Genomic DNA, 18,057 nt, shown 5'->3' on the forward strand with positions numbered 1-18,057 from the left:
ATACTTTAATAATAAATGCATTTTGAATCTTTGAACCCAGTGACTGACTCTTCTCTTGCTCCACCCATCCCATCTGCCCATGACCCATCTCCTCCCACAGTTATCTATCACTCTTCCCTTCCTCTCTCCCTTTACTCCATGCTCCATCTTCCTCTCCTACCAAATTCCACCATCTTTAGCTCTTGGTCACTTCCACCTATCACTTCCCAGCTTCAGTCACTATTCCCACACTCCTCCCACATCTGACTGATGCCTCCACCCCTTCGCTTACACTGGCCTCATCTTTCCTCTGGCCCTCTTAGCTTATACACACAGTATAAGATCTTATCTTATCAGGCCCTCTGTCTTTCAATCCAGACGAAGAGTCTTGGCCCAAAATGTCAAGTGTGCATTTCCCTCCGTAGACGCTGCCTGACCCACCTGAACAGTATAAGCTCAATTGCGAGATTGTAGCAAGTGTGTATGTAGCCATTTGGGCCTCCCAGACACAGAAGGCGCACTCTATTTCCACAGGCTTGTTAGCGTGCACGTTTTTCGTTTTGGCAGGCCCAGTTTGGTGCTCCCACGCTGCAAGTTGCCCAGTGTGTATCAGGGCTAACATGGCACAGTAAGAAAGTTTGATCCAACTACTCCGTTGCCATTTTTTACTCCGCACATACGCAACACCAGTGAATTCGTCCCAGCTTTCTGTGTGTTGTGACTTAGAAAATTCAGTCAAGTCTGCTCTGGGATAAGAGATTCACTTGGAAGAACTGACAACCTTTTACTGCTCGGGGTTAGAATGAGCAGCATAGCTCAGGTGGATGGGCAAACACCTGGTCAACTTGCATTGAGGTTTTGGGCAAATCCATCTGGAAGGACGTAAGAGGGGTGACAATCCTAGCTCGTAAGGAACTTGCGTGAATATATGTCGACATCATTGCTGTCTCCTGGTCAGACCAAGTGAGCTTTAGAAAAGCAATTGATGACTCGTGACTTACAGGGTGAAGGAGCAAAAGCTTAGAACTACTTGTATGACAAATTGGACTCGACCTCACAATATCTCATTTTGATTTTGCACTTTATTAACTGCACTGCACTTTAACTGTTGCTGTTACACTTTATTCTGCATTCTGCTATTGTTTTAGTCCATCTCTCCTCCAATCCAAGCCAACAAAATTCATACCCATTGATATGCTTTTGAATTGTAAGTAACATAGCAAAATCCCATCAGCACCGATGTGACTCGAGTAGAACTGCAGAGCTTTTCGCCAGAAGGCTCCCTTACGCATCAATGAATTGAACCAGGGGACATTTTCAGAGTACTGATAGCACTACCACCAGGCTCAACGACAGCTTCTACCCTGCTGTCATAAAACTCTTTAAAAATTCCATGGCACAACAGGTTGGGCTCTATCTCACAACCAGCCGCATTATGATCTTGCACCATATTGTCTACCTGCTGTACACTTTCTCTGTAGCTGTTACAGTTTAGTCTACATTGTTAGATTCACCAGGGCGATTTCAGAGGTGAGGGGGTTAGACTATGAGGAGAGATTGAGTTGTCTGGGACTGTACTCACTGGAATTCAGAAGGATGAGAGGAGATCTTATAGAAACATATAAAATTATGAAAGGGATAGATAAGATAGAGGCAGGATAATTGTTTCCACCGGTAGGTGAGACTATAACTAGGGGACTTAGCCTCAAGATTCGGGGGAGTAGGCTTAGGACAGAGATGAGAAGGAACTGCTTTTCCCAGAGGGTGGTGAATCTGTGGAATTCTCTACCCAATGAAGCCGTGGAGGCTACCTCAGTAAATAATTTAAGACAAGGTTGGATAGATTTTTGCACAGTAGGGGAATTAAGGGTTATGGGGAAAAGGCAGGTAGGTGAAGATAAGTCATGGCCAGATCAGCCATGATCTTATTGAATGGTGGAGCCGGCTCTAAGGGCCAGATGGCCTGCTCCTGCTCCTATTTCTTATGTTATTGTTTAACCTTGCTCTTCCTCAATGCACTGTGTACTAATTTGATCTGTATGAACAGCAAGATAAGCTTTGCGCTGTATCTTGGTACATGTGACATTAACAAACCAATACCAGAACCAAGGGCCTTGCGTCCTAAACAGATCTCAAATTTTAGTCACCATGTGTGGAGGGACTTTATAGTTTAACATTTACTGTTGGTTGAAGGGCTAGCAACCTGGAAAGCAGATTTAATCTTGCTGGAAAAAGAACCAGGGAGATCCTTGCCATGAGTTACAATGCTCTGGAATGCACTGCCTGACAAGATGGTGGAAGTCCTTGCAGCAGGTCCTCTCCAGTTTACGACTGGCTGATTTATGTATGGCTTGTACATACAAATGCTTGGGAGATTAGAACACAGAAACAGGAACCCTGCTACAACCTGAATTGTATAGTTGAATTTGTAGGGATTTTGGAAAAGAGATTAAATCTAATTAGGTGACTGGATTTCCTAGTCGTTGTATCTGAGAGGAGGATATTGCAGAAGCTACATACCCTCCTCCTTACGTATATAGTGTAAGCATATGGTTTCATTGCCCATCTCTATTTTGCACTACTACTTTTTAATGCATATTTTGTATTTTTTCATACCTCAATACTTACAAATGTTTGTATATTTTGTATTTTAAAGTATATATTTCTGACTGAACAACATTACAACAATAATTTCCTTTGGGATAAACAAACTTTCATCTTATATGATCTTATCTTTCAAGGGGCTGAATAGCTTTTTTTGAAAGCCAAATGGCACCAAATTTGAGGGGAAGATGAGTGAGAGACAGAGAGAGAGGGAGGGAGAGAGGGACACAATTTCTCTCAGAGTGGCAGGAAAAATAAAGTAAGAGGCTGAAGAGGCTTTACAGAGGTTCATAAGATTATGAGGACATATATAGAATAGAAATAAGAATCTGGATCTCAGGGCAGGAGAGTTTAGCACAAGAGGGCACAGTTTAAGGTGACAGGAGAGAAATTTAAAGATATGAAGAGTAAGTTTTTCCACACAGGGGGTGGTGAGTGTCTGGATGAACTGCCAGTGGAGATGGTAGAGGTCAACACCTTAATGTTTAAAAAGGCTTTTGGGCATGTACCTGGATACGAAAGGCTGGGGGAGATACAAGAAATGGAATTAAGAGATATACCTAATTCTCTCTTAATACTCTCTTAATTCTACTTCCCCTTGAATAAATAGCAAACTGGCATTTTGCCCATATAAAGGACCAGTTATCTTGCCTGACTAAAGAACATGGAATGACATGGAATGGTCCCAAACCACCCTCTGAATCTGCAGCAATTAGTCCAATATTGCAAAATAACTTTCTTTGGAGAAAGCCAACACTCATAGTAACTGGTTTGGTTCCATTAATTGAACAAAATAGGATCGTTAAGGTGGCAAATGACAAAAGGGTAACAAATGTCCAAAATTATTGCCACAACAGGTCCATGGTTAAACTCTTGACACAAACCAACAGAGGACAGAAACCTCTACAACAGCCAAACCCATTCAACCTCCAGAATCGGATTCAGAGCGGCATCATTTCAGGTTAACAATCTGCCCTTTGACCATGCTGACTTCATCAATGGGGCCGTTTTGAACTTGTTTGAACAAATGCACAGAACCATGCACTTACCCAGAACTTCAGGTGTGTAGATGCAACTGTAACGTCAGAAATCTAATGCACCAAATACTTACTACAGGCCACCCCAGGGTTACAAACAGGTTCTGTCTTTGCAGACAAAAGTCAATTTTGTCCCCAAGTCAGAAAATAAACTCACTAGATACAGTAACAATACTTCCACTATCTTGTAATGAATCTTGATGAGGGAATTAACAAGAATATTTATTTATTAGTTTCCCTTGCCTTATACAGCCAGAGTCACAGAACACTACAATACAGAAACAGGCCCTTTGGCCCATCTAGTCTGTGCCAAACTATTAATCTGCCAAGTCCCATCTAACTACACGCCACCCATATCCCTCCCATTCATGTACCTATCCAAATTTCTCTTAAGTGATGAAATCGACTCTGCATCCACCACTTGTGCTGGCAAATCATTCCACACTCTCACCACCCTCTCAGTGAGGAAGGTCCCCTTCATGTTCCCCTTAAACATTTCAACTTTCACACTTAACTGGAAGGCGGGAGGAGAAGATGGCGGTGCAACGCAGCACGCGCAGCTCTCCAGTGAAATTATATTTGTAAGTAGGATACCATGCATAATTCTGATTTGATGGAGACAGCTGTGAGAAGCACAGAGGAACATCTGTTGAAACTTCTGAAATGCCCGGTTCGCTGTCGCTGCTACTGTGCGATTGAGAATCTCCGGAGGGAAGGCCCCAAAATCCCCGGCTTTGCCTGCTGCTAGCGACTGAGGTTGGGGTCGAAGCATTCGGCAGAGATGGTGCTCAGTACTCGGTGTCGGAGGGCTGATCGGAGGCTCGAAGTTTTCGGATGACTCAGAGTCGGACTGTGGTTGGGGACAGCAGGGAGAGTTTTCTTCCTTCTCCCGTCTGCGTGAGATGTGGGACTTTCGAGAGACTTTGAACTTTTTTACTGTGCCCATGGCCTGTTCTTCATCAAGTTATGGTATTGTTGCACTGTTGTAACTATATGTTATAATTATGTGTTTTTTTTGTCAGTTTTTCAGTCTTGGTCTGTCTTGTGTTTCTGTGATATCACACTGGAGGAACATTGTATCATTTCTTAATGCATGCATTACTAAATGACAATAAAAGAGGACTGCGTGTCCTCATAATCTAATCTAATCTAACCCATGACCTCTAGCTCCAGTCTCCTCCAAACTCAGTGGAAAAAGCCTGTTTGTATTTACCCTATCTATACTCCTCATCATTTTGCATATCTCCATCAAATCTCCCCTCACTCTCCTACACTCCAGGGAACAAAGTGCTAACCTATTCAACCTTTCCCAGTAACTCAGGTCCTCAAGTGTCGACAACATCCAGTAAATTTTCTCTGCACTCTTTCAATCTTACCAACATCTTTGCTGTAGGTAAGTGACCAAAAGTGGACATAATACTCCAAATCAGGCCTCACCAATGTCTTATACATTTTCAGCATAACATCTCAGCTTCTGCACTCAATACACTGATTCTTATGAAGGCTAATGTTCCAAAGGTTTTCTTTACGACCCTATCTACTTGTGACACCACATCTACCGACACTGCATCCCTCTCCCAAGTAAATATCAATGCAAAAAAATTCCATTTCAGATCTCCCCGGTCTCCTTTGGCTCCATTCACAGATCACCACTCTGATCTTCCAGAGTGGAAATATTGTCCCATGCGATCCTTTTGCTCTTAATATATCTGTAGAAGCCCTTAAGGTTCTCCTTTACCTTGTCTGCTGGAGCAAACTCATGCCTTCTTTGAGCCCTCCTATTTCCCTGTTAAGTATCCTCTTGCGTTTCTTATATTCCATAAGTACCTTATTTGGCCCTGTCTGCCAATATCTGCTACACACCTCCTTCTTTTTCTTAACCAGGGCTTCAATATCTCTCGAAAACCAAGGTCCCCTGAACCTGTTATCCTTGCCTTTTATCTTGACAGGAATATACAAACTCTGTACTCTCAAATTTCACTTTTGAAGGCCTCCCACTTACCAAGTACACCTTTTCCAGGAAACAACCTGCTCCAATCCACAATTGCCAGGTCCTTTCCGATACCATCAACATCGGCTTTTCACCAATTTGGAATCTCAACCCAAGGACCAGGCCCACCCTTTTCCATAATTACGTTGAAACTAATGACATTATAATCACTAGTTACAGTGGTGCAGAATTGGAATGTCCCCAACTCAACGACAGGCTTCAATGGGTTTGTAGTAGCAGTGGATGCTGCATTATTTAGTAGGGTATTGATGTGTAAGGATCAATAGAAGTGATTGCTTGTCAATTTCCAAAGCAACTCTCTTAAGCTGCCTTCCACAGTGAAAAAGCAGCCTGCATTCTAAAGAGACAGTAGTGTCTTGCTGCTACAGGCTAGATTCAGGATTTACAGTACTGTGAAAAATTCTCAAGCACATATATATAGCTAGGGTGCCTAAGCCTTTTGCACACTACTGTAGTAACTTTATGTATTGCACTGTACTGCTGCCACAAAAAAACCATGACTATGTCAGTAATGATAAACCCGATTCTGTTATGGGTTCCTGTTGTGGACTGAGAGCAGGAAGGGGGCAGGAAGAAGGGAATCATGGTTGGGAAAAGGAGAAGGGAGAGGGAAGAGCGTGGGAAGCACCAGAGAGAGAGATATTCTGTAATGATCAATAAACTAACTGTTCAGAATCAAATGACCTTACCTGGTATCTCAGGGCCAGGTGTGCCTGCACCCATGCCACCCCCTACCCCTGGTACTCCTTCTCTGCAACCTGTCCCACACCCCTCCCGCGGCACTCCATCCTTACTACTCCAAACATCCCTTGCTCCCGCCAGATTTACAAACTCGCTCTCCGCTCCACATTGATAAATACAGTACTGTGCAAAAGTCTTAAGTGCCCGGGCTATATTTAGATGCCTAAGACTTTGGCACAGGACTGTTTGCTTGCAGAATTCCTTTCCCAAGACTAGTTCTTCTTTGAATCTACTAAGAGTTATGAGAGATCCTTCATATGCATGGATCTTCCTAGGTTGAATGTTTGTAACCCAAAGAGGGATCACAGAGAGAAGGTGTCAACACATTCAATGTCAGTACTAGGTGCAACAGAATACATCCTAGCAAAACACTGAGACAAAACAGAAAGAGTGGGGAAACCAGTCAAAGTACATGGTTGAACAAACATCACTTTTAATAAGGAAACAGCTTACCTTTGCAACTCCAATATGGTCCCTTTTAAAGATCTCCAATGGTTTAATTAGGAAGTTGCTGGAATTCTGAATCTAAAAACAAAAGCCAAGTGGTAAATGAAGGCAGAGGTCACGGTTCCAGATCTCCTAATGACTGAGATAAATGACTTGAGAGAGGAGGATCCAGGCTCCTGAACAAAATGAATAACTTCATTCAACTTCACTTGTCCCACCATAGAAACGTTCCCATAACCAATGTACTCACTTTCAAGGTCTCTTCATGTCATGTTCTCGATATTTATTGCTTTTTTATTTATACTATTGAATCTTCTTTTTCCATTTGCAGAGTTTGTTGTCTTCTGCACGCTGGTTGACTGGCTTAGTTGGGTGGCTATTCAATGAATCTATGATAGTTACTATTCTATAGACTTCTTGAGTATGCCCACAAGAAAATGGACCTCAGGGTTGTATATGTTTACATATATGTACTTTGATAAGAAAATTTAATTTACTTTACTTTCACAATCCAAACCCTGCTTTGAAAGTGATTAATTAAACCAATCCATCCGGACTGTTAAGTAATTTAAAAGTCTTCGGAGGGTTGAACAGGAAATTACACCAAAAGAAAAAAGTCAAGATTTGGAGTAACAGCCAAAGGATTGCAGTGAGACTGAATTATTCCACAGTTAAATTCTTGACAAGCACCAAATGCTTCACCTTTCTATCCCTTGCAAACTGATTCTATCCACTGTTTTTGCCACATTACAAACCTCTGGAACAAGCTGTCAGTGTATGTGGTGGATGCAATTTTGATTTCAATGTTTAAGAGAACTTTGGATAATTACATGGATAGGAGGTGTATGGAGGCCTATGGTCTGGGTGCAGGTAGATGGGATTAGGCAGTTTAAATGATTTGGCATGGACTAGATGGGCCAAAGGGCCTGTTTCTGTGCCGTAGTTTTCTATGACACTATGACTCTGCTACAGTGGTGGGGAGGGAGGAGGAGGAAGAAAGAGGGGAACCACTAGGAGGAATATGTTGGTGATGGGCAGATAGACTGGGTGGACAGCAGAAAGAAACAGGGATCTGGGGGTGTAAGATGAACTTGCTACATGAGAAGAACAAAGAAAAGAGAGGGGGGAAGCAGGTTACCCAAACTTGGAGTATTCAATATTCACGTCATTGGGTTAAAGACCATTCAGGAGGAATACGAGGTGCTCTTCCACTGGTTTGCAGATCGCCTCACCTTGGTAATGGAGGAGGCTGTAAGCAGACAGGTTGACATTTGAATGGGAAGGGGAATTCCCATTCCCATTCCAAAATGACTAGCAGTTGGAAGCTCCAAGTAGCTGTGACGGATGGAGTGAAGATATTCCACAAAGCAGTTGTCTAATTGGAGCCCATTTTCTCCGACATAGAGGAGATCACAGTGGGAGCACTGGATACAGTAAAGAAGATCAGAACATCCTGCTTCACCCTGTTTCGAGTCCTGGATGGAAGTGAGGGATGGTGTAAGGACACCTGCTATACTTCCTATGGTTATGGGGAGGGAGACAGATGAGCGTCGAGGGCCAAGCTGGCCAGGGAGTCATGGGGAGGACGATCTTTGCGGAAAGCAAGAACATGTAAGGAGGAGAATATGTGGCTGCTGGCGGGACTATGTTGCAGCTGTTGGTGGGACCACGTTGTAACTGGAAGAAGCTGTGAAGAATGATGTGCCAGAAATGTAGGCTGGTGGAATGGCAGGTGATGACCAGGAGAACTCTATTCCTGTTCTGCCTAGGGATGAGGGCATTGGAAAATGGGGGAAGATCAAAAGTGTGGGATATAGAGGAGATGTGGGTCCCAACAGTAACACTGAGGCAGAAAACCCATTTTCTGAAAAAAAAAGGACATCTCAGATGAAATGAATTAGAATCAGAATCAGGTTTAATATCACTGGCATAAAGTATATCTTGAAATATGTTGTTTTGTGGCAGCAGTGCATTGCAATGAATGATAGACTACATACAAATTACAATAAGAAATACATATACACTACATGTACAAAAAATATATAAATAAGTGTATATGTGTGTGTATGTATATATTTAAATTAAGTTAAATAAATAGTGCAAAAACAGAGTAAAACCAAGGTGGAAAAATGGTGAGGTCGTGTGCATGGCTCCATTGTCCTTTCAGAAATCTGATGGCAATGGGGAAGAAGCTGTTTCTAAAACGTTGAGCGTCTCATCTCAAGAACAGTTGCGGTAGAGACAGAAGAACTGAAAACAGAATTGCATTCTTACAGGGTGGGAGGAAGTGTAGTTGAGGTAGCTGTGGAAGTCAGTGGGTTAGTCGTAAATATTAGTGGTTAAGATGCCTCCCCAGACGAGACAAAGATATGAAGAAAGAGGAGACAGGTGTCAAAAATAGACAAAATAAAAACATACTGGCTAGGACAGGAGAGTACAAGTGCAAACAAGGATGGTGCCTGATCTGAGAAGCCAAGATACAGGAATCCGTCATCTCATGCTTGCTAAAATTTCAAACCATTTGTCAATGGAATGAAAGGACTGCAGTTGACATTTCCATTCTACAAGCTAAAATAGTGAACTGGATATTGAATCTGTTCACAGAACAGAATTACTTACTGCTTTATTGGGGGATGTACACTCAGTGACCACTTTATTAGGCACCACTTGTACATCTTCTCATTATCGCAAATATCTAATCAGCCAATCACATGACAGCAACTCGATGCATAAAAGCATGCAGACATGGTCAAGAGGTTCAGTTGTTGTTCAGACCAAATATCAGCATGAGGAAGAAATGAGATCTAATTGTCTTTGACTGTGGAATGGTTGTTGGTGCCAGACAGGATGGTTTGAGTATTACAGAAACTGGTGATCTTCTGGGATTTTCATGCACAACCGTCTCTGGAGTTTACAGAGAATTGTGCAACATATGAAAACCACTCAGTGAACAGCAGTTCTGTGGGTGAAAATGCCTTGTTAATGTGAAAGGTCAAAAGAGAATGGCCAGATTGGTTCAAGCTGACAGGAAGGCGACAGTAGCCACGCGTTACAACAGTGGTGTACAGGAGAGCATCTCTGAACGCACAACACATTGAACTTTGAAGTGGATAGGTCACAGCAGCAGAAGACAACAAACATGGATGCAATGCCCACGTTAGTAAGTGCAGGGCGTATCTAATAAAGGGGCCGCTGAGTGCACAGTAAAAAATACTTATCTGTTGTCTTGCCAGATTTGAAATGGAGTACCTAGACACATTGACTAAACTCCTCATGCATCGTGGAAGAGATGCTGAAAAAATAAAGAGCCACTCATTTGAAACACTGAGACAAAAAAATTCTTCTGACTGTGGTAAGTCTTCGAAACTCTTTTCAAAAGGTCTGTGGAAGCAGAGTGTTTTAATATTTTTAAGGCAGATTCTTGTGAGAGAGGGGTTAATTTGATTAATTTGAATGTGGAGTTGAGATATCAGTCAGATCTGCTACAATCTCTCTGAATAGTGGGAAAGCCTGGTGGGGTTAAAGGGCTAGTCCTGTGTGTATTTCTGGACAAAACTTGCTTAAGAGAGAAAAACATGAATTCATCTTAAACCTCTATGTCCTCTCCCAAAGAGGAACTGCTGGAAGAACGTGACTCATTCCAGTTGTGACTCCAATTAATCGTCTTCCCAAGTGCAGTTTCAATAGATCACTGAGTGACAGAACAACCATAAAGCAACAAACCCAGAAATTTTCCTTAATGGTTAAGTGTAAACAAGTTGAAACATTTAAAAACAAGAGAAATCTACAGATGCTGGAAATCTGAGCAACACACACAAAATGCTGGAGGAACCCAGCAGGCCAGGCAGCATCTATGGAAAAAAGTACAGTCGATGTTTCGGGCCGAAACCCTTTGGCAGGAATGGAGAAAAAAGCTGAGGAGTAGATTTAAAAGGTGGGGGCAGGGGAGAGAGAAACATAAGGTGAGAGGTGAAACCTGGAGGGGGGAAGGATGAAGTAAAGAGCTGGGAAGTTGATCGGTGAAAGAGACAGAAGGCAATGGAAGAAAGAAAACGGGGGAGGGAGCACCAGAGAGAGGCGATAGGTGGGCAGGGAGATAAAGTGAGAGACGTTAAAGGGGATGGGAAATGGTGAAAGGGAGGAGTGGGGGGCATTACCAGAAGTTTGAGAAATCAATGTTCATGCCATCAAGTTGGAGACTACCCAGACGGAATAGAAGGTGTTGTTCCTTCACCCTAAGTGTGGCCTCATCACGATGGTGGAGGAGGCCATGGATGGACATATCGGAATGGGAATGGGAAGTGGAATTAATGTGGGTGGCCACTGGGAGATCTCGCTTGTTCTGGCAGACAGAGCATAGGTGTTCGGCGAAGCGGTCTCCCAATCTACGTCAGGTCTCACCGATACACAAGTGGCCATACAGGGAGCACCAAACAGTATATGACCCCAATAGACTCACAGGTGAAGTGCCACCTCACCTGGCAGGACCGTTTAGGGCCCTGAATGGGTGTGAGGGAGGAGGTGTAAGGGCAGGTGTAGCACTTGCACAGATAAGTGCCAGGAGGGAGATTAGTGGGGAGGGGCGAATGGAGAAGGGAGTCACGTAAGGAGCAATCCCTGCAGAAAGCAGAAAGTGGGGGGGGGGAGGAAAGACGTGCTTGATGGTGGGGTCCCATTGGAGGTGGCGGAAATTTCGGAGAATTATGTGCTGGACGCAGAGGCTAGCAGCGTAGTAGGTGAGGACAAGAGGAACCCTATTCCTGGTAGGGTGGCAGGAAGATGGATTAAGAGCAAATGTGCATGAAATGGATTTCAAAACTGTGCAGCTGTTCTACTTTAAGTAATGTAGAAAACCGATAGAACAGCACCTGAGAAGATTATTTGAACCACTTCTTTTGTTGCAATTTTATTCATCAGCGAAAAGGAACTTAAAATAGAATTAGATTGCTTGGTTTCCTGCGTTGCAGCAGGGCCTTTTTAAATTATCCCTCAAGTTGCTCATGGATAAACATAGAACTGTACAGGCCCTTCAGCCCACAATGTTATGCTGACCATTTAACCTGCTCTGAAATCAATCTAACCCTTTCCTCCCACATAGCCTTCCATTTCTTCATATACAACTTGTCATCGAGATTATTTGCATCAATCACAGTTTCCTCCCCGAATGACTCTGGCTACATGCCAAACAATTAATAGGCCTTCCTGTCTAAATAATACAAACAGTATGCATTTGTTATTTATGATAAATGGAGCACTTAAGGCAATAATTAACCTGAGTATTAAAACAAAACTTAGAGCAGGTTTGAATTTTATACTTGAGCTGATCACTGCAGAGAACAAGGTCTTTCCAGTTCAAGTACAACCCTTAAACAATGTGATGTGTGATGACTGCAACTTTGGGTATTAACTGTTACATGTGAGGCTGCTCAGTCCTCTGGGGTTTTCACCTTTTAACAACCCCCATCCCGGACATGTCAAAAAAATCAAATTTCAGGACTCTCTTAATCCAGCCTCACCTTCCATAAGACAAAGGAGCAGAATTAGGCCATTCAGCCCATTGAGTCTGCTCCGTCATTCCATTATGGCTGATTTACTATCCTCTCAACCTCATTCTTCTGCCTTCTCCCCATCACCTTTGACGCCCTGGCTAATCAAGAACCTATTAACCAACCTCAGCCTTAAATATGCCCATTGACTCGGCCTCTACAGCTGTCTGTGACAAAGAATTCCATAGATTCACCACCCGCTGGCTAAAAGAGCTCCTCCTCATCTCTGTTCTAAAGAGATGTCCTTCCACTCTGAGGCTGTGCTCTCTGGTCCTAGACTCTCCCAACATTGGAAATATCTTCACCACATCCTCTCTCTCTTGACATTTCAATCTTCATTGCCAGAACAATTGAAACGATGCAACTGGAACCCAAACGTATAAAAGAGACGGCAGCCTCACCTCAACCAAGACTGAAAGATGGTGCACAAGGTTTCAGAAGCCGTGCCCTCTGGTCCCAGGCTCCCCCACTCCAGGAAACATCCCCTCCACATCTCTGTTCAATTCTCTCTGAATAGGATTTAACAGTCAATTCAACTACTTTGGGCTTCTCTCTCTTTATAACTACCCAAACTGATTAATGTTCCTGATGGATCTCTGTTAACTCGAGACACTGGATATCAACCTCTGTCACACGTGCGAGAAGTATAAAAGCACACTCAGACTGTGCTCCATTGCAGAATTCAGAATGGCAGTACATTGCCCTAGTGTCGCAATAGCTGGTCGATGAATGGATGCACTTGACAATCAATTTTTTCCACAATTCTCTCACTATGCTACTTTCAACACCTGTGTGGGCAAACCTGTGGGGGTGGGGGAGAGGGGCAGGCGCAGGTCTAGCTAAAGCCATACACTCAAGAGTCATAGAACACGGCAGGGCAGAAACAGGCCCTTCAGCTCATCTAGTCTGTGCTGAACTACATTTCTGCCCAATCCCACCGACCTGCACTCGCACCACAGCCCTCCATACCCCTCCCATCCATATTCTTATTCAAACTCCTCAAACACAAAATTGTTCCCACCACTTCCACTAGCAGCTCATTCCACACTCTCACTCCAAATGAAGACGTCCCCCCTCATAGTTCCCCTTAAACATTTCACCTTTCACCCTTAACCCATAGCCTCCAGACCCACCCAAACTCAGTGGAAAAAGCCAGCTTATACTTACCCTATCTATACCCCTCATAATTGTGTATGCCTCTGTCAAATCTCCTCTCATTCTCCCTTGCTCCAGGGAATAGAAACCAAACCAATTCAACCTTTCCCTGTAACTTATATCCTCACATCCTGGCAATATCATTGTAAATGTTCTCTGCACTCTTTTAATCTTATTGATATCTTTCCTGTAGGTAGTTGACCAAAACTTCACACCATACACCATTTTCGGCCTCACCAAAGTCTTAGACAACTTGAACATAACATTCCAGCTCCTGTACTCAATTCTCTGATTTTACTCAAAACTTAAAAGTTTTTTTCAGCTAAATAAACTGTAAAAGAGAGGCGAGAGTAGATATTGGATTGCTGAAAAATAATGCTGGAGAGATAGTAATCGGGGACAAGGAAATTGCAGACAAACTGAATAAGTCTCTTGCATCATTCTTCACTGTGGAAGACACTAGTTGCATAACGGAAGTTTGAGAGGGCCAAGGGGCAGAATTGAGTGCAGTAGCCATTACTAGGAAGATGGTGCTTGGGAAACTGAAAGGTCTGAAAGTAGACAAGTCAGCTAGACCAGATGGTCAACACCCCAGTGGTCTAAAAGAGATTGTGAAGGCATTAGTAATGATCTTTCAAGAAGTAATAGAGCCTAGCTTTAACTAGGTTAATAGAATCTAGTTTTCACATAGCGAGTGGGCACGTAGAATGCACTGCCGGCGGCGGCGGTGGAAGCAGATACAATAGGGTCTTTTAGGAGCCTCTTAGAGAGGCACATGGAGCTGAGAAAAATAGAGGGCTATGCGCTAGGGAAATTCTAGACAGTTTCTAGAGTAGGTTACAAAGTCGGTACAACTTTGTGGGCCAAAGGGCCTGTAATGTGCTGCTGATTTCTATGTTCAAACATGGTTCTGGAGGACTGGAAAATTGCAAACGTCACTCCACTCTTCAAGAAGGGAGAGAGGCAGAATAAAGGAAATTACAGGCCTGTTAGCCTGACCTCAGTGGTTTGGAAGGTGTTGGGAGTTAATTGTTGAGAATGTGGTTTCAGGTTACTTGGCAGCACATGACAAAATAGGCCAAAGTCAGCAGGGTTTCCTTAAGGGAAAATCTTGCATGAGAAATCTGTTGGAATTCTTTGAAGACATAACAAGCAGGATTGGCAAAGGAGAATCTGTGGATGTTGAGTTCCTGGATTATCAGAAGGCCTTTGATAAGGTACTGCAGATGAGGCTATTAAACAAGCTAAGAGTCCATGGTATTACAGGAAAGGTTCTAACATGGATATAGCATTGGCTGAATGGCAGGAGGTAAAGAGTGACTGGCTACTGGTGACTGGTAGTGTTCCACAGGTTGGGACTGCATCTTTTTACGATGATTGGGATGATGATGACTTTACGGCCAAGTTTGCAGACTGGATGAACTGGGCTTGTACTCGTTGGAATTTAGAAGATTGAGGGGGGATCTGATTGAAACGTATAAAATCCTAAAGAGATTGGACAGGCTAGATGCAGGAAGATTGTTCCCGATGTTGGAGAAGTCCAGAACGAGGGGTCACAGTTTGAGGATAAAGGGGAAGCCTTTTAGGACCGAGATTAGGAAAAACTTCTTCACACAGAGAGTGGTGAATCTGTGGAATTCTCTGCCACAGGAAACAGTTGAGGCCAGTTCATTGGCTATATTTAAGAGGGAGTTAGATATGGCCCTTGTGGCTACGGGGGTCAGGGGGTATGGAGGGAAGGCTGGGGCGGGGTTCTGAGTTGGATGATCAGCCATGATCATAATAAATGGCAGTGCAGGCTCGAAGGGCCGAATGCCCTACTCTGTACCTATTTTCTATGTTTCTATGTCTCTATATGAAGGTAAGTGGAGGGGCAAGTAGTGTTGAGGAAGCAGGGAGGCTGCAGAAGAGCTCAGGTAGATTAGGAGAATGGGCAAAGAGGTGGCAGATGGAACACAGTGCCGATAAGTGTAAGGTCAAGCACTTTGGTAAAATGAATAAAAACACAGACTATTTTCTAAACAGGGAGAAGATTCAAAAGTCCAGGGTGCAAAGGGATTTGGGAGTCCTCTTGCAGGATTCTCTAAAGGTTAATTTGTAGGTTGAATCAGTGCTGAGGAAAACAAATGTAATGTTAGCGTACATTTCAAGAGGACTAGAACATAAAAGCAAGGTTTAATAGTGAGGCTGCATAAGACACTGCTGAGGAGTGATACTTGGAGTACTGTGAGCAGGTTTGGGCCCCCTATTTAAGAAAGGATGTGCTGACATCGGCGAGGGTTCGGAAGAGGTTCACAAGAATGATTCCGGGAGTGAAAAGGTAAGCAGCGATTGAAGGCTCTGAGCCAGTACTTGCTGGAATTTAGAAGAATGAGGCGGCAGATCTTACTGAAACCTATTAAATGCTGTAAGAGTTGGTGTGAAGAGTATGTTTCCTTTACTGGGGGAGTCTAGGACCAGAGAGCACAGACTCAAAATAGAAAGATGTCCAAAATAAGTCAAAGTAGACATGGTTTCTGCAAAGGGAAATCTTGCCTGACCAATCTGTTAGAGTTGTTCAAGGAAGTAACAAGCAGGGTGGACAAATGACAGGCAGGATTTTCAAAAGGCATTTGATAAGACGCCACACATGAGGCTGCTTAGCAAGATAAAATCCTATAGTGGTACAGGAAGTATACTGCCATGGATAGAGGAATGGCTGACAGGCAGGAAACAGTGAGTGGGAATAAAGGAGGCCTTTTCTGATTGGCTACCAGTGACTAGTCGTGTTCCTCAGGGGTCAGTATTGGGACCACTACTTTGCACACTGTTTGTCAATGATTTCGATCAGTGGTCCCCAACCACCGGGCCGCAGACCAGTACCGGGCCACAAAGCATGTGCAACCGATCCGTGAGGAAACGATATGAGTCAGCTGCACCTTTCCTCATTCCCTGTCACGCACTGTTGAACTTGAACATCAGGTTGCCAACTGTCCCGTATTTGCCAGGACATCCTGTACATGGGGCTAAATTGGTTTGTTCCATACGGGACCGCCCTTGTCCCGTATTTCCCCCGCTAAGGTAGAGCGGTCCTATGAAACCTTTCGTGCTGAAATGGCTGAAGCAAAGAAGCAATTACCATTAATTTATATGGGAAAAACTTTTGAGCATTCCCAGACCCAAAAAATAACCTACCAAATCATACCAAATAACACATAAAACCGAAAATAAATAACATTAACATATAGTAAAAGCAGGAATGATATGATAAATACACAGCCTATATAAAGTAGAAATAATGTATGTACAGTATAGTCGGGAAGATGAAGGCAAAACCGATTTGTGGGGAAAAAATCGGCACGTACGCGCATGTGCATATCACATGCGCACACAGGAGCCCATGCAAGGCTTCATGGTCATGGTAGTCTTTCCTGGGGTAAAGTGTCCCGGGATTTGACTGCTACTTTTGCCCCTTATTTGGGAGTGAGAAAGTTGGCAACCCTAACTGTAAAAGACATGTTGAGGTGAGTTTAACCCTACTTGAACATCACCCCCCACCCCCCCCCCCACCCGGTCAGCAAGAATATTGTCAATATTAAACCGGTCCGTGGTGCAAAAAAGGTTGGGGACCCCTGATTTAGATCATGGAATTGATGGCTTTGTGGCAAAGTTTGCAGATGATATGAAGCTAGATCAAGGGGTAGGAGGTGCTGAGGAAGCAATGTGATTGCAGCAAGACCTAGACAAATTGGAAGAATGGACAAAAAAGTGACAGATGGAATACAGTGTTGGGAAATGTATGACAATGCATTTTGGTAAAAGGAACAATAATGCAAACTACTGTATTATCTAAATGGAGCGAAGGTTCAAACATCAGAGGTGCAGAGGGACTTAGGAGTCCTCGTGCACCTCCTCCCAGATGGTTAACTCGCAGGTTGAGTCTGCGGTAAAGAAGGCAAATGCAATGTTGGCATTTATTTTAAGGGCAGTAGAATATAAAAGCATCGAGATAATGCTGAGACTTTATAAGACACTAGTCAGGCCACACTTGGGTATTGTCAACAGTTCTGTGCCCTATATCTCAGGAGGGATGTGTTGTCATTGGAGAGAGTCCAAAGGAGGTTCACGAGGATGATTCCAGGAATGAATGGGTTAACATATGAGGAGTGTTTGGCAGCTTGGGGCCTGTACTCACTGGAATTTAGAAGAATGTGAGGGGTTTTCATTGAAACCTACTGAATGTTGAATGGTGAACGCAGCAGGCTAGGCAGCATCTCTAGGAAGAGGTGCAGTCGACGCTTCAGGCCGAGACCCTTCGTCAGGACTTTTAGTTAGTCCTGACCAAGGGTCTCGGCCTGAAACGTCGACTGCACCTCTTCCTAGAGATGCTGCCTGGCCTGCTGCGTTCACCAGCAACTTTTATGTGTGTTGCTTGAATTTCCAGCATCTGCAGAATTCCTGTTGAATGTTGAATGGATTGGATAAGGTGCATGTGGAGAGAATGTTTCCTATGGTTGGCGTATCCAGAAACAGAGTTCACAGCCTCAAAACTGAGGGG

At 43.6% G+C, this 18,057-nt stretch overlaps 1 protein-coding gene across 2 annotated transcripts in view; it reads right to left on the bottom strand.

The window, feature by feature from the left end:
* ophn1 (oligophrenin 1) overlaps positions 1 to 18,057 on the bottom strand; it is a 243,209-nt gene that overhangs the window by 133,368 nt on the left and 91,784 nt on the right. For both annotated transcript variants that reach the window (XM_072270950.1, XM_072270949.1), the window contains exon 4: positions 6,826 to 6,897. In XM_072270950.1, coding sequence (XP_072127051.1) covers positions 6,826 to 6,897 — 72 coding nt within the window. The remainder of the gene's footprint in view (positions 1 to 6,825; positions 6,898 to 18,057) is intronic.

This window comes from Mobula birostris, chromosome 10 (assembly GCF_030028105.1).
Source record: "Mobula birostris isolate sMobBir1 chromosome 10, sMobBir1.hap1, whole genome shotgun sequence".
In the NCBI taxonomy this organism is placed as follows: Eukaryota; Metazoa; Chordata; class Chondrichthyes; order Myliobatiformes; family Myliobatidae; genus Mobula; species Mobula birostris.